This window comes from Lampris incognitus, chromosome 13 (assembly GCF_029633865.1).
Source record: "Lampris incognitus isolate fLamInc1 chromosome 13, fLamInc1.hap2, whole genome shotgun sequence".
In the NCBI taxonomy this organism is placed as follows: domain Eukaryota; kingdom Metazoa; phylum Chordata; class Actinopteri; order Lampriformes; family Lampridae; genus Lampris; species Lampris incognitus.
In genome coordinates, this window is record NC_079223.1 from 6,948,355 (window position 1) to 6,976,227 (window position 27,873).

The 27,873-nt window shown below is 45.8% G+C and overlaps 1 protein-coding gene across 5 annotated transcripts in view; it reads left to right on the plus strand.

Annotated features, from left to right (window-relative positions):
• The window catches only part of LOC130123237 (neurexin-1a-like), a 456,613-nt gene that overhangs the window by 132,930 nt on the left and 295,810 nt on the right, over window positions 1-27,873 (plus strand). For 2 of the 5 annotated variants that reach the window (XM_056292376.1, XM_056292375.1), the window contains 3 exons: window positions 17,552-17,853; window positions 22,086-22,109; window positions 23,273-23,434. In XM_056292376.1, the coding sequence (XP_056148351.1) occupies window positions 17,552-17,853; window positions 22,086-22,109; window positions 23,273-23,434 (488 nt within the window). Of the gene's footprint in view, window positions 1-13,948; window positions 13,961-17,551; window positions 17,854-22,085; window positions 22,131-23,272; window positions 23,435-27,873 lie in introns of all 5 variants that reach the window. The other 3 variants (XM_056292378.1, XM_056292374.1, XM_056292379.1) reach the window with 2 other exon arrangements.

The window sequence follows — 27,873 nt, forward strand, 5'->3', positions numbered from 1 at the left end:
AATTTGTGGTGATGTGTTTACAGCATCCAAATTAACTGACTTTTTCTTGGGTTCCTGCAAGTCCAGCTTTCTTGTTGGAAGTAAATTACATACATTTAAGAACGTTAGTTCAAGTAGGACTGAATCCCACTTGAAAGAGCTGGTCCTGACAGACTGGTTAGAATACACATGATATAACACTTACATTAGCAAACTAATGGACTTTGTTGACTGAGAAAGAAATAGAAACAGCCCTACGCAGCCCTGGTGAGCAGGGAACTGGACCTTAGCAACCACAAGCACATAAGACTCACACTACTTCTGCTTGGTTTTCAGTATTCTTTCTAATTTATCCCTGTTTAAGAAAAATCTAGATTATGTTAAATTTATGCTTAACAGTTTGGAAAAAAATGTGCAAAAATGCATTTTCATAACCTCCTCCTTATAATATACTTAGCTGAGAATTAGTTGTACTTCCTACTGCAGATATCCCAACAATCCTTTTAAGGCAAATTCAGCGGCATCTCTGCCAATGTAAGGCCTTACAATATCTGACAGCCGACCATAACTTTAATTTATTTTGAAGCAGGAACCACTTTGTTATTACTATTATTATTATTATTATGTTATTCGTTCATTCATTCATCTTCAGCCACTTCTCCGGCGTCAGGTCACGGTGGCAGCAAGCTAAGTAGGGCACTCCACACGTCCCTCTCCCCAGCAATGCCCTCTAGCTCCTCCTGGGGGATCCCAGGGTGTTCCCAGGCCAGATTGGACATGTAGTCCCTCCAGCGAGTTCTGGGTCTACCCCGGGGTCTCCCCCCAGTTGGCCGTGCCCAGTAAACCTCCAAAGGAAGGTGCCCTGGAGGCATCCTGATCAGATGCCTGAACCACCGCAACTGGCTCCTTTCGACACGAAGGAGCAGCGGCTCTACTCCGAGCTCCCTTCGGATGTCCGAGCTCCTCACCCTATCTCTAAGGCTGAACCCAGACACCCTACGGAGGAAACTCATTTCAGCCGCTTGTATCCGCGATCTCACCCTTTTGGTCACTACCCAAAGCTCATGACCATAGGTGAGGGTTGGAAAAAAGATTGACTGGTAAATTGAGAGCTTTGCCTTCCGGCTCAGCTCCCTCTTCACCACAATGGTTCTGTACAACGTCTGCATTACTGCTGATGCTGCACCAATCCACCTGTCAATCTCCCGCTCCATCCTACCCTCACTCGTGAACAAGACCCTGAGATACTTGAGCTCCTTCACTTGAGGCAACAACTCACCCCCAATCCGGAGGGATCAATCCACCATTTTCCAGTAGAGAACCATGGCCTCAGACTTGGATGTGCTGACTCTCATCCCAGCCATTTCACACTCAGCTGCAAACTGCCCCAGTGCGTGCTGGAGGTCACATTCTGATGAAGCCAACAAAATCACATCATCTGTGAAGAGCAGAGATGCAATTCTGAGGTTCCCAAAACGAACACACTCCTCACCTTGGCTGCGCCTTGAGATCCTGTTGATGAATAATCACAAACAGAATCAGAGACAAGGGACAACCTTGGCGGAGTCCGACACCCACTGAAAACATGTTTGACTTTGTGCCGAGAATGCGGACACAGCTCTCACTTTGGTTATACAAGGACTGGATGGCTTGTAGCAAATGTCCCCGTACTTCCCTCCCTCCATATTATTATTATTATTATTATTATTATTAGGGGTCCAAGCAGCAAAGCTGCTGGAACTCTATTGTATCTGTTAGGATTATTAATATAGTTATTCTACCCTAAAGGTATCTGGCTCTCAGAAACCGTAACAGCTACAGTTCCCAAACCTGGCAGATAGGTTGGAAACCTCACCCACTACTCAGACAAAAAAAAAAGAAAAGTATATATATATTATACCGATTGGCCAGATGGTGATGCTATAACGAACTTTACGTTTTGGCCTGTAACGTTTGAATCATAACTCTCAGAAACAAAGTTCTTTTGTATTCCTGGATTCTGTGGGTTGAGATGAACCTGAAGGTAGAAGCCACTCCCATTTGAGCTTTGAAAGAATTTCCGCCATTTTGAATTTTGTCCAAATCTGTTTATTCACTGCTGTTCCTACAAGCCAATCACATTCATTCAAAATAGCCAATTTTAAAAAAATTGCACGACTAACTCATGAACGCGTTGAGATATCAACCTGAAATATGAGCCACATGTTCAAGAGTTTTCACTAAGCTTACATATTAAAGTGCATTGCGATAAGTGCTTGGATCCCAGCCATTGCTGCTTGCGGTTATATTTATTATTATTATTGTTGTTGTTGAGGGTTTTTTTTCCGAAATGTTTCAAATTTTGAAGAAAATTTGACTTAATTGACATAATTTAACCTGTCAAGTTCTTCATGGCTCTTCAGAAACAAAGGTTATACCAGAGACCAAAATGATGATTGTGTCACACACTGCGTTGTTTTGTTATTCTTGAGAATGCATAACAACAACTAGTCAGCATTTCAGCCAATACCTAATAAGTATTTTGAGATTTACTGTGGCTTCCATGCAATAGACATATACATAGAGGTACCAGGGAAACTGGTGGGACATTTGAGTCTGCCAGGGAGTTTTCTGTCACCAGTTTCACATTGTTGACAGATACATTTAATTTTTTTCTACATGTTTTTGCCTGTGAGCACACATTTCTGTACAGGATATGCATCTATTTGGTTTTGTATTTTTATTTACTGATACTTGAACGACAAGTCGGGGCGTCCGGGTAGCATAGCAGTCTATTCCGTTGCCTACCAACACAGGGATCGCCAGTTCGAATCTCCGTGTTACCTCCAGTTTGGTCAGGCGTCCCTACAGACACAATTGGCCGTGTCTGCGGGTGGGAACCCGGATGTGGGTATGTGTCCTGGTCACTGCACTAGCGCCTCTTCTGGTTGGTCGGGGCGCCTGTTTGGGGGGGGGGGAATTGGGGGGAATAGTGTGCTACGTTACGTCCCCCTTACGAAATGCCTCACTGTCAGGTGAAAAGCGGCTGGTGACTCCACATTTATTGGAGGAGGCATGTGGTAGTCTGCAGCCCTCCCCGGATCGGCAGAGGGGGTAGAGCAGCGACCGGGACGGCTCAGAAAAAGGGGTAATTGGGTAAGTACGATTGGGGAGAAAAGGGGGGTAAAAAAAAAATCAACAAAGTCCGTCTGAATCAGGTAGCCTAGTGTACACTAACCATGGTTCCCTCCTGTTATTAGGATTTGTGACCCCTACAAAATGCCAACATCCACAGGGTAAATGCATCCAATGATGTGACACAGTTGTTTGCTCTACATACAGTTAATCACTACACAGAAAATGCGAAACTATTTCATAGTATGTGCCATAAATAGCTTATTCAAAGAGCTAGCATCATTGCTCAGTGGTAATCTAAATATATGCATTGCCTGGGCAGTGATGAATAGAGACTGCAATGTGGTGGTGTCTTTGTTAATGTCTGTGTGCCTTGGCTCAATCAAGGATTCATGCGGTGTCCAACGTGGAGCGGATCACAGAGCCGGGAGTCTGGAAGATGACAGCAGCCTCGTACAAAAACCATCCTGAGACAGTCTCAATGTAATTTGCTCTTGTTAACCATTCGTGAATGATATTTTTGCAGTGACGCAGTTTGGCCGCTCTTTTACTTCCTCTTGACTGGTGAATGTCTTCATATATCGGGTCAAAATAGACGATCTGGATGCCAGTTCTTTAACACTAGAACGATCAAGACGGTCATTCTGATCGTTTTGAATTTTCAAAGCTTAATAACTTTGTGGGGGGGGGGGGAAGACAGACCTGCTGCTTCCTGAATTCTAAAATTGCATATATCTGCATTAAAATTAGTTTTAGATCAATTGCACAAAACAAAATTATGATAAGATCTACCTAAAACGACCATGAGCGGTCAACATGACCATCTTGTAATTTGCGCATGATCGTGCGCGTCATGTCAGTATTTATGACGTGTGTTGGTTGCATCATTTCCTTCGTGAAGTTCGTCGCTCTGTCCTAGAAGTGCACTAGCGTCCTCCAGTGGAGAGAAATAGTCTAAACTGGATTTTTGATTATTGCCAACATGTCTGGTTACAGACGCCGTTACAGACGCACCATGACTACCACCGTGGCGCTGCAGTATTTACAGGCGCTGGACAGCCGCCAGTGGGGCAGTGGTTAGCATGGTCACCTCACAGCAAGAAGGTGCTGGGTTCAGGCCCCACAGTAGTCCAACCTTGGTGGTCATCCTCTGTGTGGGGTTTGCATGTTCTCCCCGTGTCTGTGTGGGTTTCCTCCAGGTGCTCCGGTTTCCTTCCACAGTCCAAAGATATGTAGGTCAGGTGAATCAACCGTACTAAATTGTCCCTAGGTATGAATGTGTTTGTGTATGTTGGCCATGTGTGATTGCATGGCGGCCTCTACAGGGTGTCTCCCCGTCTGCCGCCTAATGACTGCTGGGATAGGCTCCAGCATCCCCACAACCCTGAGAGCAGGATAAGCGGTTTGGATCATGGATGGATGGAAAATGTTAATTTTGGTGTCAGTTAGTTTCTGAACAGACATACTAACATATGCAATGCATTGATATCTCAGTTGTGTATTTATCTTACAGAATATAGAGTTTAAAAACCGGCAGTGTCCGGGTGCCATAGCGGTCTATTCCGTTGCCTACCAACATGAGGATCAGTAGCTCGAATCCCCGTGTTACCTCCGGCTTGGTCGGGTGTCCCTACAGACACAGTTGGCCATGTCTGCGAGTGGGAAGTTGGATGTGGGTACGTGTCCTGGTCGCTGCACTAGCGCTTCCTCTGTTCGGTCAGGGCATCTGTTCGGGGGGGGGCAACTAGGGGTGAATAGCGTGATCCTCCCACTCACTATGCCCCCCCTGGCAAAACTCCTCACTGTCAGGTGGAAAGGAGCGGCTGGCGACTCCACATGTATCGGAGGAGGCATGTGGTAGTCTGCAGCCCTCCCCGGCTCAGCAGAGGGGTTGGAGCAGAGACCAGGACGGCTCGGAAGAGTGGGGTTATTGGCCGGACACAATTGTGTAGAAAAGGGGGGGGTCAAAAACCGGCCGTCAATTTGACCGCTCATGGTCGTTTTAGTTAGGAGTGAAATCCTGGTCGCTCTAGTGTTAAAGCTGGGCAGCCATCTCCTTCAATACAGTGATCATTAGTGGGCAGAAACCGGCGATTGCTCTTTGGAAAGGTGGTGTAACAAGTTCCCTTTTGCCACATTGACAAGGTCACGTCAAAAGGGAGGATCTTGTTAAGATGTCTATGGACGCAATTTATTGACCCGGGCCCACTCGAAATATGACCCGTTCAGGCAGCCGGCTGCCATTAAATATAACTAGACACCTGTTTATGACAGTTTATTGTGAGAAATAGTGAGTAACCTCTCAAACATTATGACACAATATGATAAGTTGGCATTGTGACAAATTGAGAAGCCTCGATACTGACAGTTTTATGACCGAGAGTACTGGTATAAAAGGAGGAAGAAAATCCAAATGCTGCTCTTTTTATAAGGTAATTGATCTTCCCCGTCTCCCGAGGGCCCACATTATTATGCTTTGGATTTACTGTATAGAAATGAATTGGGGTTTAACTCTCGAACTACTTGGTGGATTATATATGCATGCCTTGATTTTTGTGCGGCTTAGCATTCTGCACATTACGCTTCTCCACTGTAATGCTGTTGTATTTCTCTAATGGGCTGTGAGCATATGAGGGGTTTTCAGCTGGAGGTATACCGCTCAGTGTCTTTATTGATATGGCATTTCTGTGCGTGTGTGCTTTCATGGGTATGCACATGCAATCCCACCTGACTCTGTGTGTGTGTGTGTGTGTGTGTGTGTGTGTGTGTGTGTGTGTGTGTGTGTGTGTGTGTGTGTGTGTGTGTGTGTGTGTGTATTTGGTTTTATATGGATGCTCTGATAGATTTAGTTCACTCTTGTTAGTTTCCGCTTCCGGTGTGGCAAGATGGCGGCACGAATTAAAGTTTGCAGCGGCCTCACCCAGTACCGGTGTGGGAAGGTGGCGGCACGAACTTACGTTTGCGGCAGCCTCACCCAGTACTGTCCATGCAGTGTCTTTGTCCACATCTGCATCTAAGTTTGTTTCTTCGTTTAATGGCTGGGAGAGCTTGGTCTGCTGCATCCTGTGGGCCCAGGGACCACGGCCCTGCTTGGAGCTGCGCCCAAAGAGGTAACACCGAGGGCGGTCTGACAGGATGCGGAAACAGGGCAGGCTAAGCTAACTGCTAGCCCATGCAGACCAGCTGTTCAAACAACACCGAGGGCAATCTGGGGGCGGCCTTGCCTAGCGTTGACTGTGTTTTTATTGTTGTCATGTGAAGTGCGGGAAGGTGTGTTGAAGGTGTCTGGCAGGGAGAGCTGGCGTTGCATCAGCCGGGGGAGCATGGTCTGCTGCGCCCGGTGGGCCCAGGGACCCCATAGTTGGTCTGACAGGACATGGAAGCGGTGCAGGCTAAGCTAACTGCTAGCCCATGCAGACCGGCAGTTCTGACAGTCATCCTGCCGTTCGCTCTCTTGGACAGTGAAACTTTGTTTTTCTTTTTTTTTAATATGTTGGATATATGTGTTTTTGTAGATTTTTTGCAGTTTGGATTTGTGTTTTGTGTTTGTGTTGCACTGCTGTGGGGTGTGGAAACGATATTTCATTTCATTTCACCTACGCAAGTGCATGAAATGAAACGACAAATAAACGTTCCTTATTCCTTATTGTAGAGTACCGCTTCGCCTCCGAGCCTGTGTAGCCCAGCATGCTTGACTGCTCTATTCCCCCTCTGTGTGTGTTAGCCTGGAAGAGCTTCCTTTATATCGATAGGAGATTGACTACTTTGTCACTTGCTCGGACTATAAAGTCCTCAAGTTGTGGCTTTTGCAGGATTATGTTTTAAAGTGCACCACAATAGCTGCTTTTATGGCCCAACTGGCAGCTATAAATGCCTGCTCATTTTTACCTCAGACATCTATTGACCAGGAGTACTTCCTGTTGTTGAAGAAGAATGGTTTTTTTCCCACTCTCCCTCCACACCTACACGCCTCATGCATGTCAGATCCACACAGACCATTCTGACCTTAGTGAACATACTGTCACACTGCACATGTAAGAATCAGTTGCAAGATTTGAAAAAAAAAATCCACTTTTCTTCCTTAGTACTGTAAATTTTGACACGTGATGTATGAGTACTATGTGTTACGGACTAGTCGGGTCTAGGGGTTAGGGGTTAAGCATGCAATACTAGTCCTAACCAGGAGTGTGTAGAAAGGATGAAAAGCGAGGGAAGAAACGGAAAGAAGGACTGATTTCCAAGACTAGAGAAATAGCCGGGACACCAAGGTAGCAGGCTAGCAGTTAGCAGGTCCCTCCGACAAGGCCTCGGCAGCATGGGTCTCAGCTCCCGTAAGCGGCGGACTCTGTCTTGGTAGGTCAGTTCAGCTTAGGCTGATGGTGTTGAGCTGGAAAGGTATGGACCTGTAGCGTCCTGAACAGCGTGTTCCAAAATGGCGTATCCTGAGGCGTATGTATGCAAACTGCCACCATTAATTAACTCCAGGGGACGCACCGGCACCTCACACTGATGTCCTCTTACAAACACTGCTTAACCACGCCTCCAATCACTTCTCAATGACAAACAGTCCAAGTATGTAAGAAAAGGAAGAGGGAAGAAGGTAAATATAACTTCTAACATGTGTAATTTATTTTTCCAGCACTTGTTATTATACCAGTGACTGGTGGTTGCCTATCTTTCCAGTGTTTAGGAATTGGTCAATTTGAATAAATTGAAAGTTTGCTTCAACATGTCATCATGCAGCTTGATGTAATGTAATGGGCAGTTATGCAGCACAGCACCACAATGCTTTTAATGAAAGCTTAGAAAACAGTAATGTCACGTGGCACGTGGCATTACTGTTTGGCATGTAGACATTTTGTGATATTGTGATTTCATTTTTCTTTTTCTTTTCCTGGACCCCCCCCCTTTTCTCCCCAATTTTACTTGACCAATTACCCCACTCTCCCGAGCCGTCCCGGTCGCTTCTCCACCCCTCCTGCCGATCCGGGGAGGATTGCAGACTGCCACATGCCTCCTCCGATGCACGTGGAGTCGCCAGCCGCTTCTTTTCACCTGACAGTGAGGAGTTTCACCAGGGGGGCGTAGAATGTGGGAGGATCACGCTATTCCCTCCGGTTCCCCTCCCCCCCGAACAGGCGCCCCGACTGACCAGAGGTGGCGCTGGTGCAGTGACCAGGCACATACCCATGTGGGATGCCCGACCAAGCCGGAGGTAACACGGGGATTTGAACTGGTGATCCCCATGTTGGTTGGCAACGGAATAGACCGCCACACTACCCGGACGCCCATGATTTCATTTTTTGATTATGATTATGCATCCCAGCTTGTTAAATAGAGCATCTTTCTGCCCCCCCCCCCCTTGTGCACGTGTGTGTGTGTGTGTGTGTGTGCATTTACACATGGTACTCTGTAATTGTGACTGCAGATACAGGTACAGATAAGTACTTGTGTTAGCATTTGTTTGCAAGTGTGCGTGCATGCATGTGGTTGTCATGCAAAAGTGCCATTTAGATGACTGCTGTAAGAAGTGCAGTTGAGGTGCTGTTTTCTGCCTTTGTGAGCTCCTCCAGGTGAAGGGGTTTCCTGGGCCATCTGAGTGAGGCTTCTGCCAATTAAAGCGTTGTGTTGTGGGAAGTGAGTGATCCAGCCGACTGTGCTGACGGCTTTACTTGCCTGTAATTGCTGGTTCAGCCCACTCAAAGGCAGCCGACCTTCAGCTGCTCTTTTCTTCTGGTATTCTCTCAGAATGGTGTGAATGAATGTGACTATAGAAGAAACTTGGGCAACATAAGCATAAAAGAGCGAATCATGGTGCATGATCAGGTTGAGGAGTGGCTACATCTGTCAATACCAGTGTCAGTCTTACTGTCTTATTTACTGGTTGCTGTACTCATACATATATGAATAGATTAATAATCTATAAATATACTATATTATAATATAGATATTAGACATATATTTTGATTTTGATTTGATATATAATATATAAATATATATGCATATATAATATACACATATGTATAATATTTAAGATGCTGTGATTATAATATAACTAGAAGAACCCCGCTACAATGTAGCGGTTTAGTTATCCACCCGTCTAAATCTCCCTCCTCCACTTCATCCTGCCAGCTAAACGCCTTCCCCCTGCCCCTAAACCCCCCCCCCACTCCAACCCCCCCCCAAATGCTCAGAATCATCTGAAATGCCGAGAAAAGTGGTTCTTAGCCATTTTTAGAAAATGCATATTTGCATAATTATTATAATTATTTTAATTTTCTGCTATTTTTCTGGTCCTCTCTGGAACAATACCTACCACCTCCAAAAAAATGAGGATCATAAGTGCATTTTTGCAAAAATGCATATATTTTGCATAATGCCAAAACATTTTCTAAGTCCCAGAAAAAAAATGTTATAGGTGAAAAAATCAAAGATGCTCAGAATCATCTGAAATGCCGAGAAAAGTGGTTTTTAGCCATTTTTAGAAAAATTAATATTTTGCATATTTATGCATTATTAATTATGCATAATTTTAATTTTCTGCTATTTTTTATAGGTGCCCCTGATCATCCCCAATAACCTCCAAAAAAAATCAAGACCCCAAGTGCTTTAGTTTGGCCGTTTATAGACTCACACAGACACACACCACACACCAGACACACATTGTGAAAATACAGGAGTAGATTATATAATATAGATATTAGACATATAAAAATAAACACATAATATACATATATTTATATATATATAATATTTAATATGCTGTAATTATAAAATATATAATGATAAGAACAGATGTACTCACACAGGCAGAAAGAGACACACACACACCATGGAGCCAAATTTGTAATTTGGGCTGTACAAATAAGACTGACTTGACTTGACCATGTCCCCCTATACTTGTGGGGACCCCTCATTGACTACATTTATTCCCTAGCCCTTAACCATCATAACTACATGTCTGCTCTTAACCCTTACCCTAACCTTCACTTTATTTTTTCTTCTTTTGATTTCCCCCCGTTTTTTTCCCAATTGTACTTGGCCAATTACCCCACTCTTCCGAGCCGTCCCGGTCTCTGCTCCACCCCCCTCTGCCGATCCGGGGAGGGCTGCAGACTACCACGTCTCCTCCGATACATGTGGAGTCACCAGCCACTTCTTTTCACCTAACAGTGAGGAGTTTTATTAGGGTGACGTAGCATGTGGGAGGATCACGCTATTCCCCCCCAGTTCCCCCTCCCCCCTGAACAGGCGCCCCGACCGACCAGAGGAGGCGCTAGTGCAGCAACCAGGAAACACACCCACATCCGGCTTCCCACCCACATACATGGCCAAATGTTTCTGTAGGGACGTACGACCAAGCCGGAGGCAACACAGGGACTTGATCCAGCGATCCCCTGTGTTGGTAGGCAATGGAATAGGCCGCTATGCTACCTGGATGCCCCACCCTAACCTTAACTTAATCCTAATTCTAATCATATCCCTAAACCCAAGCCCTAACCCTAAAATAGACCCTTTTCCTCATGGCGACCCGTAAAATGTCCCCACAAGGTTGGTGGTTTCAGGTTTATCTGTCCTAATGGAGATATTTGGTCCCTATTAGGATAGAAAAACCTGAAACACTCACACTCACACACATGCACTGCATAGCAATGAACTAGCAGTGTATTATCAACATGTTCTAATAAGTGCCTAATTGACATCATCTTCTATCTTTAATGGCAAGTTGGAGGGTGAAGCCAATTAAGCATGCCTTGACTGCTAGAGACGAGTCTCTGCAGACTGGCACCTGAAGAGGGGATCTTTCTTGGCACAGCAAGACATCCTTCAAACTGTGAATCTAAATGACGCTGTATGTTAAGCTAGCACAGTGTGGCGTCTCTCAGAACTCGACGTTTCTGTTGTAAATCCACACACATCTGCACTGCAACGCACACTGCGAGTGCATGGATGCCTTTTAACTGAACCAGAGGAGCGTCGCCGTTCCTCATCACCATTTCGTTTGCATCAACAGAGGCAGCAGCGATCCTCACATCCTACCATTGTTTTGTAATTGTGGTAATGGCGAATTTCAATGCTAATAATGAGAATTAGAAAAAAAATTGCAATTTGGGAATTTTTCCTGGATGCAAAGATGATCATTTAACAGTTTCTAATTTCGAAGCCCGTGGCACTTCAGAAACATGCCTCTGTATCGTAACGTAAGAGGCTTAGGCAGGCTTCATGGCACTAACCTCCCTATCATTTTAATTGGCTGCCACTCAAAGGAGGGAGAAGCCAGCCGGCGGTAATGGGATGAAATACAATGTCTGTTGGTGAGCCTTGCTGTTGCCGGACACAGACACAACACATGGCTTTCACATCCAACTTCACTTACAGCACGCTGAGCCCTTCAAAAAAGTCAATTAATGAATAAATAAAAATTTGCCAGGCTACTTTGGAGGTGTTTGTGATTTTTTCAGTGCTGTGAACCTCCTCTGAACCTGGGAAGACGACGGGCGCTCCGGTCCGGCATGTGACCCGGGGAGAAGGACGGGGAGTTCAAGCGATGCGGGGAGCGGGAATGGAGAGCTGTGCAGTCATGGGGAGATGCCTGACAGGGTGTTTAGTTCTTCAGTCACAGTTACACTTCTTCCATGCTTGGCTGGAAACAAGCAGATGATTCAGGATACCTGTCGAGAAGCAGAAGATAGCCGTGGTCGTTTTTATTTTTTAGATTTTATAATGAGTCTCCATTTGTCTTTGGCTTTCTAAGTAATGGTGCTTTTACTGTTTTTTCTATCATTCCACAAATGACAAATATGTTAAATTATTAGTTTGCTGTAAAAAAAAAGTACATGGTCAGAGTAGTAGGAAGTGAGATATGTAAAAGGACAAAACAGTCTAGTAATACTTGCTTTTTTGCCCCCCTCCCATTTTCTCCCCAATTGTACTTGGCCAATTACCCCACTCTTGTGAGCTGTCCCGGTCACTGCTCCACTCCCTCTGCTGATCCGGGGAGGGCTGCAGACTACCACATGCCTCCTCTGATACATGTGGAGTTGCCAGCCGCTTCTTTTCACCTGACATTGAGGAATTTCACCAGGGGGGCGTAGCACGTGGGAGGATCACGCTATTCCACAGTTCCCCCTCCCCCCGAACAGGCGCCCCGACTGACCACAGGAGGCACTAGTGCAGCGACCAGGACACATACCCACATCCGGCTTCCCACCCGCAGACACGACCAATTGTGTTTGTAGGGACGCCCAACCAAGCCGGAGGTAACACAGGGATTTGAACTGGCGAGCCCCGTGTTGGTAGGCAATGGAATAGACCGCCACACTACCCGGACGCCCCGTCTAGTAATGCTTTTTAGAGGATTCCCCCCGCCCCCCTCACACTCTTTCCAGGTTTAAAACTAAACCAATGAACCAAGATGCAGGACATACACACACACACTCACACACATTCTGCAGGGAGAGTGTGTTCGAAATGGTAAAAGCCAATTAAAAAAAAAAGCAGAATTGTGGTTCCAGACTCGGGGTCAGAGGGATATGGGTGATTAGGACACACCGGGTTGCCCACATCTGACTGTCGGCGAGGTTTAGCGTTAGCATGATGCTCCCCAGCCTGTGGCTCCTCGGCTCGTCATAATGATAAATCAATGACTCGGTTCTGCACGCTCAGCTTTCATTACCTGAGGATTAAACGATACTTTGAAGACTTTTATTCCTACGTCTTTGACGCAATGGAGTAGCGGTAGCTTTTTGTTGTAGCCTCACGCATCTGTGTGCTCCACTGCCATACCTACTGGACTTCTCATGGCCCTAATTACATTTGAGTAGCGAATAATTTTATTACCTCCGCCCAGTCAATATGAGGGCTATGTTCCACACCACGACCACAGATTTGATATGACCAAAGAGAATGGCGGCCCTGAATGACAATTGCAATTACATGCTATAGATTACCACTTATTCCTGGAGCAAACGTGCATGTACTGTCTTGATTGATATGAAGAAATGTCGTGTACGGTCAATAAGAGTGTCAAAAGCTGTTGGGCGGTAACGTATAGCCGAGAAACACGTTATAGTCGTGTCGTTAGGAATGGTCTACCAAAAAAATATGCTGATTAATCTAAATGTGATTCCAGACAACACTGATAAATGGGACATCTATGAGATATCTTACCCTTAGGGAAAAAAGTTGTACCTTTACTTGGTAATGTCTCGTATTTGACTTTGTCATGCTATGGATGAGATCCTTAGTGCGTCAATATGCAATATTCTTTGGGTTTAATTAATAGTTCATTACTCTTGACACTAATAATACACCAATAAAAACAGATTACATATGGTATTCACTGTTGATGTGTTGGGTTTCCTACTTCAGTTTTTGGTCTTCATGAAATGAATTAGGATTTGGAGTTGGACCAGCGTAGAGGTGGATGTGGGAAAACATGAAGGCAGTTGAAGCATCTGAAACTTGTTTTGCTGAAACATCTTCTGAATTTTTTTCCAGAATGTTTGTTGTTGTACCAGGCCGTTGTGGTGAAGAGGGAGCTGAGCCGGAAGGCAAAGCTCTCAATTTACCAGTCAATCTTCGTTCCAACCCTCACCTATGATCATGAGCTTTGGGTTGTGACCGAGGGGGGGGGGGGATTGCGGATACAAGTGGCTGAAATGAGGTTCTTCCGTAGGGTGTCTGGGCTCAGCCTTAGAGATAGGGTGAGGAGCTCGGACATCCGGATGGAGCTCGGAGTAGAGCCGCTGCTACTTCGCGTCGAAAGGAGCCAGTTGCGGTGGTTCGGGCATCTGATTAGGATGTTTCCTGGGCGCCTCCTTTGGAAGTTTTCCGGGCACGTCCCAACTGGGAGGAGACCCCCGGGGTAGACCCAGAACTCGCTGAAGGGACTACATGTCCAATCTGGCCTGGGAATGCCTTGGGATCCCCCAGGAGGAGCTGGAGGGCGTTGCTGGGGAGAGGGACGTCTGGAGTGCCCTACTTAGCTTGCTGCCACCACGACCTGACCCCAGAGAAGGGGCTGAAGATGAATGAATGAATGTTTGTTCTGATACATAGATACCGTTGAAAATCCACAACAAACATGGCGCGATGCTTTTAGGCTGAAATGAAGTGCTGAAAACCTGTTTTAGGAAAGGCCGAGTAGCACAGAAACGATAGGCTGTAATGACCAGTGATCCCTCTACAGTAGAAGCACCCTGTGGACGCTCCTACTGCTCAGACCTACTGCATATTACCAGATGACTTGCCACAAGTAAGGGTAGACAGTCATTAGCAGAGAGGAAAGGAACCCTGGAGGATCAAACCCTCCTCCTCCTGCCTGTTGAAATGGACATTTGAAGTCATCCCTCCAGAGGAAACTCAGCAGACCGTGAATGACCTGCCCCATCACACCCCCACCCCCAAGTTCGTGCTTGGGCACAAGTGTTGGCAGTATTCCTGCCACGTTGATGTAAGTGAGTTTGAGTATGATGAGAACAGCACAGATTACCTGAGTAACGGGCACACTGTTGAACCAATCAAGTTATCCAGATTTTTAAGGAACGAACCAGAACCTCGCACCATGAGAACAGCTTTTTCCCTACAGCAGTAGGCTTTTCTAACAAGCCCCCCCAGACACCCATACCTCCTGACACCCCCCCCCCCACCACCACCACCACCTCCTTCTATCCTCCCCATTGTGCTCTCTGTATATGGACACCCTGCATAAAACCTGCTCTACCCTCTAAATAACTTATAAAATTCCAATTTAACTTTTTGTTAATATGGCTCCTGCCACCCGGGCGTCAGGGGCCACCACATGGTCTCATGTTCAACTCTGAACCAGTGGTGATTGCACCTTCATTTTTTATTTTACTTTATCTTGTATGTATATTTAATTTATTATTCTTTTTATCTTTACTATTCACTGTTAATTTTTCCGTCTTGCACCAACGTACTAAGACAAATTCCTTGTGTGTTCTTGTACTTGGCAGTAAATCTGATTTTGATTCTGATGATAAGAGGACACCAGTTTTTAAGGTGTAACAGAGACGTTATAATTTGTTTTTGAATCATCCCCATTACTTTTGTTAAGGGCTTTTCATATTCATGCCTTATTAAATACAAATTTGTGTAATAATAATAATAATAATACGTTTTACCAAATTAAGGTATCTGGTTTGATGTTCCAGTTGGCGAAGGTTTCCAGTATAAATGGGGTGAGGTGTCACTCACCTTTGTCTCAAAATGAGGAGGAATGACTCAACAACAAACTGTAACAAGTTCTTGCTAGTGTTTCTATCTGTGGCTCTCCCTGGGAGCCACTCCTTTACTTTCTTGTGCCCACTATTTTCAGCTGTGTGCAGGAGGACTATGAGGGAGCTGGCCCTTATCTCTGTTCCCATTCAGCTTCGTGACTCAAGGGCATTGGGATGGCAGCAGCTAACTGTGGTTTGATTAACTGTGGAGATTGTTACGGAGAGGAAGCCTGAAGAGAAAACAGAGACACACCCAAATCCCCAAGAGTACACATTGACAGCACTGCGCTTCAAAATCAAGGCGCTTATATTCAGGACAAAAGAAAAGAAAGGATAGTATATACTATGAATATCGCATGGCTTGCAAACTCTGATCTGCCTTCACTGACTTGGAAGTGTGAAAGAAACGTAATAACCTTTCTGGAAGTCAGTCACCAGATAAGCCAGATTTCTCCATCACTTGATTGATCTGGAGTCTGCACGTTGCCATATAGCAGGGATTTAAAGTTCCATACACACACGCGCACGCGCACACACACACACACACACATACACAGAGATACGCAGGCACAGACAGATATACACAGGCACAGACATACACATATACATGCACAAACAGATATACACATGCACAGACACAGACAGCTATACACATGCATAGACAGATGTACACATGTACAGACACAGATATACACATGCACAAGACAAACAGATACACACATGCACAAGACAAACGGATACACACATGCACAAGACAGACAGATATACACATGAACAGACAGACAGATATACACATGCACAGATGCATACAGAGATACACATGCACAGAAACACATTCACATACGTACACACACACACTACACAGTAACCTACAACACATGCTCACACTGCAGCCGCCATCAGTGACAGTGAACCTGGGGCATACGGCTAGGTAAGGGGAGAGCTGTGTTTTCTACGGAAACGGTGGAGAAGCTATAGGTCCCTCATTTCCACTGATGAGGTCTCGGACTTTGAGGGAATGAGTGAAGAGCGGTGTGATCCAGTCCACTTCAATTACAACCTCTTGTAGTTTTCTCAGAGGTGCAGTCTAGTGCCTTTAAGGGGCAATCGATGAGGTGACAAATTGTTGTGGACAGCAACCCTTTTATTTGCTTCGTTGTTGCAGTCATGCCTGGATGCTACTGTGTGTATGTGTGTGTAGTGTGTGTGTGTATGTGTGTGTGTGTGTGTATTTGACATATATAAAATATAAACCTGCACCGTTTCACCATTTATGATAATTGAATGCTTTGGTCCATTTGCGTTTTGTTGGTTTATTTTCTGCTAGTGGTTTTAATGGCCAGTTATCTGTCTTAACCTGTTTTTAAATGGTTTTTAATGGCTGTTAAGATCCATCACCAGTCAATGGTCAGTGCTCTTTATATTAGTTGTTTGCTTATATTCCTCCTAAGCTCTAAATATTTGTATAGCTCTAATATCTAAATCGATTGCATTAAATTGAAAATTTGCAGCTGAGTTAATTGTCGTTTGTGGAGGGGAAAGCCCTGATAAATCTGTCACAAGACTATTAAACGCGGCGGTAATTCTGCGTTCAGTATGAATGGCGGTATCCTGTGAGATTAATGGTGAAGAAGCAGGGTAAACACAACTGAATCCTGTGGAAACGGCGCTCTCCTACATTACACCAGTTAGGCCTGGCATTTACCAGGACACAATAGGAAAGAGATAAGCGAAACAATAATTCTCCCTGTAATGATGGATTTTCACTCGGGCAGCAATGGAGCACATTAATTTGTACAGCGCCATAAGAAGTCATTCAAGTGGTACATGGTTGTTCTGTGCGAGTCGCCCAAAGCGTGAGTGGAAATGGCTGTGTTCGAGAATGGCAGTGACCTTGTAATTGCAGATGTGAAAAGATGAAGAGTCTTAACAGGTAAAAAGCGTTTCACCGCTCTGAGCCACAGGTTTCTGTTCTTCACTTGAGGTAGGTGCTGCACCCACGGTGCCGGTCACGGACGAAGTTATTGAGATCATATGTAGGAGCGTACACCCGGGTCAGATCAGCCCGGCACGCCACGCTCGTTTTCAATGTGCCTGTTATTCATCTAACCATTTAAAGCCTTCTCTGATGCCTTTAAACAGGCTCTTCCAAGAGGAAATGGAACTGACTATAAACCCGTTTCTCCTTTCTTTTTCCTTTTTTTTTGTCTTCACAGGGAAAGAAGAATACGTGGCGACTTTTAAAGGATCAGAGTTCTTCTGCTACGACCTGTCCTTGAACCCAATTCAAAGCAGCAGTGATGAAATCACGCTGTCATTCAAAACCCTGCAGAGGAATGGACTGATGTTGCACACGGGCAAATCAGCTGATTACGTCAACCTGGCGCTGAAAAACGGGGCGGTCTCACTCGTCATTAATTTGGGGTCTGGAGCATTTGAAGCTCTGGTGGAGCCAGTCAATGGGAAATTTAATGACAATGATTGGCATGATGTCAAAGTAACAAGGAATCTACGTCAGGTAACAGTGCAGAGGGTGATGCGGAGACTTAGCTAATGTATCACAGCCAAAACACTCAGAGCATTACTATCATGATTTTGTTTAATTTTTTTTTTTTTCAATTGTTTCAAATTGAAATTTCAACATTGATTAATTGGATTGAAGCCGGGGATAAAACAGTGCCACAATTGAGCAGGGACATCTAGACTTGTTCAGGGATCAGGAACAATTTATTGCCATTTCTATCATGTGCTTGTGTACACAAAAGAAACGAAATTTCATTTCACCCAGCCCTCAGCAGTGCAACACAAAAGATAAAAACACACATCCAAAATTTCCAAAAACGACACCACCAAAACCATACAAAAAAAAAAACAGTTAACAACACAGTCCAAAAATTCCACTGTCCAGAGAATGAACGCCAGCCAGGATGACGGTCAGAACTGCCAGTTTGCGTGGGCTAGCAGTTAGCTTAGCCTGCCCCGCTTCCAAGTCCTGTCAGACCGCCCTCGGTGCTTCCTCTTATGGCGCAGCAGACCAGGCTCCCTCAGCCGATCCAACACCGGCTCTCCCAGCCAGACACCTTCGACACACCTCCCCCCGCAGTCCACACAGCGACACAGGCGCAAACAAAAACACTGCACAGTCGACGCTACGTAAGGCCGCCGCCAGACCGCCTCGGTGTTTCTTCGCGGGCGCAGTTCCAGTTAGGGCTGTGGTCCTTGGGCCCACCAGATACAGCAGACCAGGCTCCCTCAGCCGATCCAGCACCAGCTCTCCCAGCCAGACACCTTCAACACACCTCCCCGCACACCACACAACGACACAGACAAAAAAACAGCACAGTTGACGCTAGGCGAGGCTGCTGCCAGACCGCTTCGGTGTTACCTCTTGGGCACAACTCCAAGCAGGTCTGTGGTCCCTTGGCCCACTGGATGCAGCAGACCAGGCTCCCTCAGTCGATCCAACGCTAGTGCTCCCAGCCAGACACCTTCGACACACCGCCCCGCACTCCACAAACTTAGACGTTGTCATGGACAAAGACACTGCATAGTGGGTACTGGGTGAAGCCACCACAAACGTGAGTTCACGCCGGCATCTTCCCACACCGGAAAGCGATCACGTTAACCAATTGTTAACAGCATCAGCGTCGCTGTCAGCAGGGAGGTTGAGTCAGATCACTGTTGACAGTGATTGACAGCAGCTCCACCTGGTTCAATGCTTTTGAGAACAAATAGCTTTTCCAACACATGGTTAGATTCTAAAGATACAACTTTATGAATAATGCATGCATGTACAATTATATACAAATATATACTAAGCTTTCAAAATTATGTTTGATTTTTTTTTCTTCTTCTTAAACGTCAAACCTAATTGCAAATTCCAATTAACTTTCATTTCACTGAAAATTGCAGCAGGATTTTACTCCGTTTAGTCCGAGCAGCTTAATGAAGTTGAAATAGAAAGATTAAACAATTGTCTTGTAATTGGGCACACTTTTCTTTGTTTCAAAGCGCTCTGGATCACGAGCCATAACCAAATCAAATTCCGACTACTCGTATATATGTAAATATAGCTCTTTAACATTCATTGCTGACACAGATTGTACACCGTCTCATCCGATGGGACAATACGCCATTTAAAAACATCAAATAAGTAGGAGTGGCTGAAAACTTTTAACTTGAAAGAAATTCAAATTTACATGTGAAATATGAAACACAAATACACCAATAAGAAACAAACCTGAAACATATAGTGAAAAGATGAGTCTATAGCCTTTTTTTCCCACATAACTGGGTATAGATCAGAAGCATCCATCCATTATCCGAACCGCCTATCCTGCTCTCAGGGCTGCGGGGATGCTGGAGCCTATCCCAGCAGTCATTGGGCGGCAGGCGGGGGACACACCCTGGACAGGCCGCCAGGCCATCACACAGGGCTGACACACACACCCACACCTAGGGACAATTTAGTACGGCTGATTCACCTGACCTACATGTCTTTGGACTGTGGGAGAAAACCGGAGCACCTGGAGGAAACCCACGCAGTCACAGGGAGAACATGCAAACTCCACACAGAGGACGACCCCCAAGGTTGGACCACCCCGGGGCTCGAACCCAGGACCTTCTTGCTGTGAGGCGACCGCACTAACCGCTATGCTACCATGCTGCCAAGATCAGAATCACAAACACTTTATTTGTCATTTCATTTCATGCACTTGTGCACATGAAATGAAACGAAACATTGTGTCGCTGTTACGGCCCTAGTGCCGTGTGTCTAATTTTCCCTCTCCAGGTAATGCCCCGCCTCCTGTGAAACTGCTGATTGAGCCCAGGTGTCCCCAATTCCTCATCAGCTGGGTATATAACTCAGAGAGATGCCCAACAGTGCCAGTGGGCCATTGTTGGCAGCTAGAGTGAGAGAGACGGCCAGTGGGCCATTGTTGTCAACCAGAGAGCAAGCTCTTGTCTCTCTCCGAGTTATATACCCAGCTGATGAGGAATTGGGGTCACCTGGGCTCAATCAGCAGTTCCACAGGAGGCGGGGCATTACCTGGAGAGGGAAAATTAGACACACGGCACTAGGGCCGTAACAACCCCTCCCATAAGTACAAACCCTAGGTTTGTATACGAGAGGGTAACTGCAACACATGACACTGGGGCCGTAACACCCCCTCCCATTAATACCAACCTTGGGTTTGTATACAAGAGGGTAATTGTACATAACACACGGCATTGGGGCCGTAACACCCCCTCCCATAAGTACAAACCCGAGGTTTGTATACGAGAGGGTAACTGTAACACACTGCACTGGGGCCGTAACAGTCCCCCAGCCCTAAGCAGTACAACACAAAGACAAAAACACATCCAAGAACTGCAAGAACACATATATCCAAACTAACACATATATCTAAACCAAACAAAAAATATCACTGTCCAGGAGAACGAACGCCAGCCGGGATGACTATCGGTACTGTTGGTCTGCATGGGCTAGCAGTTAGCTTAGCCTGCCCCGCTTCCGCATCCTGTCAGACCGCCCTCAGTGTTTCCTCTTTGGGCACAGCTCTTGTCAGGGCTGTAGTCCTTGGGTCAACAGGATGCAGCAGACCAGGCTCCCTCAGCCAGTCCAACGCCAGCTGTCCCAGCCAGACACCGTTGACACACCTCTCCACACGACAACACTAAAAACACAACCCAGGCTAAGTGAGGCCGCCGCCAGACCACCCTTGGTGTTATCGGTACTACCGGTCTGCATAGGCTAGCAGTTAGCGTAGCCTGCCCTGCTTCCGTGTCCTGCTGTAGATATGCTTTAGTGAAGTTGTATGTAGATTCTAGATTTGTTCCTGCTCATATAGTGGAGGCTGTTGGGTTTTTTTTCAACTTCACCAAAGTAAAAAAAAAAAAAAGAGGCATCTTTGGCATAATCAGCAATTTGATTATTTGCAGTGCTAAGAATTTGGTCAGTATGGGCGCTAAGTGTATTTGAATTATGAAGAAAGCAAAGAATGCACAATGCATGCTCGGGGGTGGGGGGTGTCAAAATCTCCATCCTCATTCTGTGTCAGGGTCTTCCTCAGTTTCTCTCATTGCAGTAAAGTGATCCTAAAGTCCATCAATAAGACCAAAAGGAGGTACAGTACTGTGGTAGAGCTGCAAAGTTCAGAACAGCGGGATTGGTTTCAAATTAAAAAGCAATTACCCGAAAAGAAAAAAAACCACACAATAATAACGATAATAAGAAGATTGTTATGATAAATGCACCCAAAGGGGGGGGAAATGCAGTAAGCTGATTGACTCGAACCTGGGACTTTCTCACAGAGGGTCGACTGATGTGCTTTAGGCATTCTCTCTTATGAGCCATTTGGTGTCTGTCAATTACATCCTTCTGTCGGCAGGGGTGGGCGGTGTTTGTGCTCCACCGAGCGGTCCGGTCAGATACCAGACATGGTGCAGAGGCACCGTGCTGAATGTAGGGAGGCACAGATCCAACTGTGGTGGGGCATGGTTGTTAGCTCCTCGGTCTGGCTTCTTTCTTGTTAAAACTTATTTTGCCCCCTTTTCCTCCCATGTTACTAACATGCTTTGAAAACAAACTAACATGTCATTCATGGAATGTGCCATTCTACTAACCAGTATTGCTTTTGACCTTTTAACAATGTACTAACAAACAGTGACCATCATATAATTTTTTGAGTAACAGTCGTTATTCTGTTCACAGTTTTTAATTTCCTTTCTCCCCCCTTTTCCACAAAGCACTCAGGCATTGGACACGCTATGGTAAACAAACTACATTGTTCGGTAGATATCATTCTAATTGTTTCTTAGTTTTGGTTTGCCGTGTGTTTCTTTCCTTTCCTTTTTTTCCTTTCCTTTCTTTTCTTTACTGTAGACGTCATTAACAAAAAAAAAAAAAGGGGAACTGCGGTTGGTACTCTTCTGCTTACGTTTTGACTCCTCCTTTAATTTCTCGACTCATTCATCGGTTTTGCCCTCCTTATTTCACTTGTCTCCTGTCCCACTTCTGTTTGATCCACCTTTTCAGGAGCATCGTTTCGAGCCTTTTGCATCAAGCAGTGATTAACAAGGAGGACCTTCTCCTGGCTGGCTGGCCCGATGCTCTGTGGCTCAGCCAGTTCTATTCCCATTCACTCTGCACGGCATGCATCCTGCACACACGCTGCCGCTGTTGCACCGCCCATCTGTCAACATTGGTGTCTCGCTTGAGCTGTGTCCATTATCGGCGCTTCTCTGTTGCTTTTCTCTTGTGCGTTTTGCAGTGTCTGTGTGCTTCTGCATGCATCCGACACCACGCCGAGTGTCGAAGTACTGTATCATTAACCCTATTAACAATTTCAGAACCAAAACAAGGATCTTTTTGTGTGCATGCATGCAAAAAGATACAAAAAGAAGGCATGTGTGCTTACCCCCCCCCCCAAAACCCCTCATTCATTAACCTGTGCTAAAAGTTGATTGTGCTGCTAACGGCATGTGCTCCCTGTCTAACCCAGTAGCACGTTGTATTTCCTTTCATAGAGACTGCTGGATGTACTAATACGTATTTTAGCTAAACTAACCTAAGTAACACTACTAACACCATTTTTGTGTCTGCTAAACAACTTTTGAGTTGCAGTAGGGGCTATACTAACACTAGTCTGGGCAAATCCAGTTTACTCCCTAACTAGATTAGCATTCCCTTGGGGGCTTGCAGTCTTCCAACTAATCCCAAACTGGAATAATAAGAACAATTAAAACAAGAAAGAAAAGACAATTAAAACAGACATGAAAATGGGTTTCAGAAAAAGAAAAAGAAATGGAAAATGGAAAAAGAAATTGTGTAGGGATATTTATCATAGACCACCAGAAGAAAAGCCATCAAGCTGGACTGCAAACTGTAGGCTATTTGAGTATAGCGTGTCCTTTCCCTGTGCTTTGTTGTCTAGGTGACAATATCCGTGGATGGGATTCTGACCACCACAGGGTATACGCAGGAAGACTACACCATGCTAGGCTCCGACGACTTTTTCTATGTTGGAGGCAGTCCTAGCACAGCCGACCTGCCCGGATCTCCTGTTAGCAACAACTTTATGGGCTGCCTCAAGGAGGTAAACACCACTTCTCTGTGCAGTCTTGAGGATGGTGGGTGTACGCGGTATGACTGGCTCTCACCTTAGGACTCCCGCACAGGCCCTTCCACCCACACAATAACCCTGTCTCCTCCATTACGCCTTTCATTTTTAGTTTCTCTCTCTCCCCTCGCCACTATTTTCCCTTGCTGACTTTATTCTGCCTCCACCTACCATTCCTCATCCTGTCACACACGTGCACACAGACACACACTCACGTGCACAGAGCAGAACGCGCAAACACACAAGCAGAGCCCCGTCTCGGAGTGGGATTTACCGCGAGGCTTGTGCTGTTCTGCCAGGTGCACTTCAAAGTGGACCTCTCATCCCGAGATCAGGCAGCTGAATTTTCATGAGCCGCTCCTACACACTGTACACATCGCCAGCATACCATGGGGGGGATGTACCCGATAGGATATTTCTGTTCCCACAACTTGAAATTTTAAAATGTTGTGATATATTCCATTTGAAATGCTCGGTACAAAAGAGAGGTATGTCAACAAGTACGGCGCATGGCGTGCCGAAAGACTGAAACCCACGTCGATGAAATGTACACACATTTTCAAGGTAGGCGATGGTTTGTTCAGCATCTGAATTCCAAACAGCTCCTCAATTTGCTTTAAATCTAACGGATTGAAAAGTGCCATTTTATTCTTATTTCGTTCTTGTGTTACATGTGGGCATATATGCGTTCAACTAAAAGCACATTTTCTATGGAAAGACGGAGCGGGTGAGCGCACATACACGAGCAGCGACTGTTCATTTCTACCAGAGGGTCCGGAGGTAAATTAATTTATCTTCCTGATGTAATGCTACACTCTAAAAGTGGTGGTAGCGTATTTTATTTTTGGTGTTTAATAGGTACTCTGACCCAAAAATGCATTTACTTAAGGGGCCCCTAGTCGTATATCAGCATATCTGCAAAGTAAATCTGCAAAGCGCCGTGAACGAGTCATTCGTTTATCTGTTAATTCAAAAAAGTTCTTTCCCCCCTGCCCTCGCTCCTTTTCTTCACTCTTCTTTTCTGCAGCTTCTCTCGACTCCTTTGGTGTCCTACGTTTTCTCTTACCTCCTGCCCAGGGTTTGGTCCTCTCGGTCTCTGGGAAGGTTTTGTGGCAGCTCTGTGTAATGAGCAGGCAGGGTGTAGACCCAATGTCCAACTTCCATCCTCAGCTCATTAGGGCGCTGCTTGTTAAGGGTTGTCTTGTAGTTAATAGCGTCTCTCTGAGGTGAATGTGCTGTGCTGAGAAAGGGAAGGTTGTGGTGTGTGTGTGCGTGTGTGTGCGTGTGTGTGTGTGGCCATCCTATACTGCGGAGAGACACCCTGACTACTGTTGGTCGACCAAACTACAGCGTCTCCACACTCCCATCCTCAGAAAAGAGATCGGTGATGGTGTAGCTGTTAAAAATTCTTTGCATGCGGGGCGTCTGGGTAGCGTAGCGGTCTATTCTGTTGCCTACCAACATGAGGATCGCCGGTTCGAATCCCTGCGTTACCTCCGACTTGGTCGGGCGTCCCTACAGACACAATTGGCTGTGTTGGGGGGGACGGGGCGGATGTGGGTATGTGTCGTGGTCGCTGCACTAGTGCCGCCTCTGGTCAGCCGGGGTGCCTGTTCGGGGAGGAGGGAGAACTGGGGAATAGCGTGATCCTCCCACGTGCTACGTCCCCCTGGCAAAACTCCTCACTGTCAGGCGAAAAGACTGGTGACTCCACATGTATCAGAGGAGGCACGTGGTAGTCTGCAGTCTGCAGCCCTCCTCGGATCAGCAGAGAGGGTGGAGCAGGGTAATTGGCCGGCTACAATTGGGGAGAAAAAGGGTCTTTGCATGCCACAAACTGTTTCTACTGGATGTGACACAGACAAGGTCTTCACTTTCTTCTTTTCCTAAGATTTTTTTTTTTTAGATATAGTTAAGCAACTATATCCGGAATATTTATTTGTCATTTGATTCCATGCACCGGTGCACATGAAATGAAATGAAATATTGTTTCCCCCAGCCCACAGCAGTGCAACAGAAAGACAGAAATACATATCCAAACTACAAAACACATAAATCCAGGATGACTGTCGGCACTGGCAGTCTGCATGGACTAGCAGTTAGCTTAGCCTGCCCCGGTTCCGCCCTCTGTTAGACCGCCTTCGGTGTTTCATATACACACACACACACACACATATATAGTATATATATATATATATATATATATATATATATATATATATATATAGTATATATATATATATATATATATATACTATATGCGTCAAGGAATGATAATTCTTAATTCATTCTAGCATTAGATACAAGGGAATTTGGGAAAAAATGAAACAAAATCCATGCTGCAACTTGCCAGCGTTGATACATATTGGATATATGCACACAGTGTCAGCCTGGTTCTCTAGTTTATTGAACTAAGTAGAAGCCTCCCTTCCTTGGCTGGTGTCTGTGTGCCGGATATGTTAGTGTGACGATGATGAGACATGAGCGCCAGTCCAACAACATGTGTCACGGCCTTTTGATTGATGACGTGTTCCCATGTGGCGCTCCCAGTCTACAGATCTCTGTCTGAGCCGCCGTGCCTTCCCTTTGGTTGTGTTGGCAAAACGGGCGTTGGTGCAGTAATAGCTCAGATGTCAAAGCCCGCGCCTGATGACAAATTAGTGCAGCACTAGTCTCTTGTGACTGGGTACGGCAGGACTCCTATAACTCAGACCTAAGCCCCTCCGATTCTAAAAGGTGCCCTTTATCTTGACTCCAAAGAATTGAATTGTGGTTTATTGGCAGTATCGGTTGCCCCTCCAGTCTGTACGACTAAAGTCTCTCCGCTGCAGGCAGACCTTAATTCAAAGATAGCATCCTTTAAAGATTCTGCCAAGAGCTTGTTGCTGAATTGTCTTTTGTTTCCCCTTCATCTGTCTCCATGAAGTCGCTCAAACATAGCCGGGAAATTACGTTTGGCTTGACATCAGACTCCTGAGTTCTCTCTGTAAAGGTTTTATTTTGAATAAACAGTAATCGGTTTACTGTTTACCGTGCCGTTAAACAGTCAGCAAGAAACCATTACAGGGAAATAAGTTGGTGAGCTCGGTCAGATCTGATTCGCTGCCCTGAACTCCCACCGCTCTCGTGTCTGCAGTTAGACACAGCAGACGTGAATCAGTGTGAAAGCATCATGCCTCATGCAAATGCGGTCCCGTCGGGGCGGCCCCCTGTTTTCAGATGCACACAAAGCAAGACAGCAAATCAAGGTAATGGGAGCGTTGTTTTGCATCATGGGAAACTCGTTTCATTTATCTGCTAGCAAAGAACACTGACTTACTTTGTTATTCAAATAAGTGTGCATGCGTTAGCGATGACGGAGTTATTACTTGCTTGTTGCCCATGTCCCCCAATTAGCGGAGTAGAGGCCATGTGGAACACAGCGTTTGCCCCCCCCCCCTCCCCCCCGGTTAGCGCTACGACATCCCTTCATCCCCACGTCTAGCAAACTTAAGGGAAACCCTCAGCTTTGTTCATTTTGTAGCGCTCATTAAAGTAACATTTGCTCCGCTAACTAATTGACACATTATAACCACGGTGACACACTCGGAGACACGTGAGAAGGGTAAGGATGATTCAAATAACACAACACCATGCTATAGACGCTCACGCGAAATTCCTTGCCGTTCAACAAAGTCGGTGATTTGTGCGTCACACAATAACTCGCCGCCGAACAAGGAAGGCAGGATCTTTGTTATTCCCACCGCAGTGTACACGAGATGCTCTTTCATTACGCATATTTGATAGTGGTGAAATGATGTCGGCCTCTCCTTTGTGTACGACTCTTGTCAATTATTTCTCCCGGTTAATATTCCCCAATGAAGTGCCCTCTCCACACACATAGTTTTATTTTTTTGTTTTGTTTTTTGTTTTTGTTTTTTTAGCTCAAAGCACATTATTAGTGTGCAACATTGAGAATGCCTTTTGTTCTCCAAACTCAAATCGTCTCAGAAAGGGAAACGGAAGGGCGTCCGGATGGCATGGCGGTCTACTCCATTGCCTACCAACATGGGGATCGCCGATTCGAATCCTCGTGTTACCGCCGGCTTGGTCGGGCGTCCCTACAGACACAATTGGCCGTGTTTGCGGGTGGGAAACCAGATGTGGGTGTATGTCCTGGTTGCTGCACTAGTGCCTCCTCTGGTCAGTCGGGGTGCCTGTTCTGGGGGGGGGACTGGGGGGAATAGCATGTGCTATTCTCCCATGTGCTACGTCTCCCTGTCTGCAGCCCTCCCCGGATCAGCAGAGGGGGTGGAGCAGCGACCGGGACGGCTCGGAAGAGTGGGGTAATTGGCCAAGTGAAATGGCGGGGGGGCTGACGGTCCCTCTGCAGCATGTTTCATCCTGCTTACATTATATGTGTACAGAATCCCAGC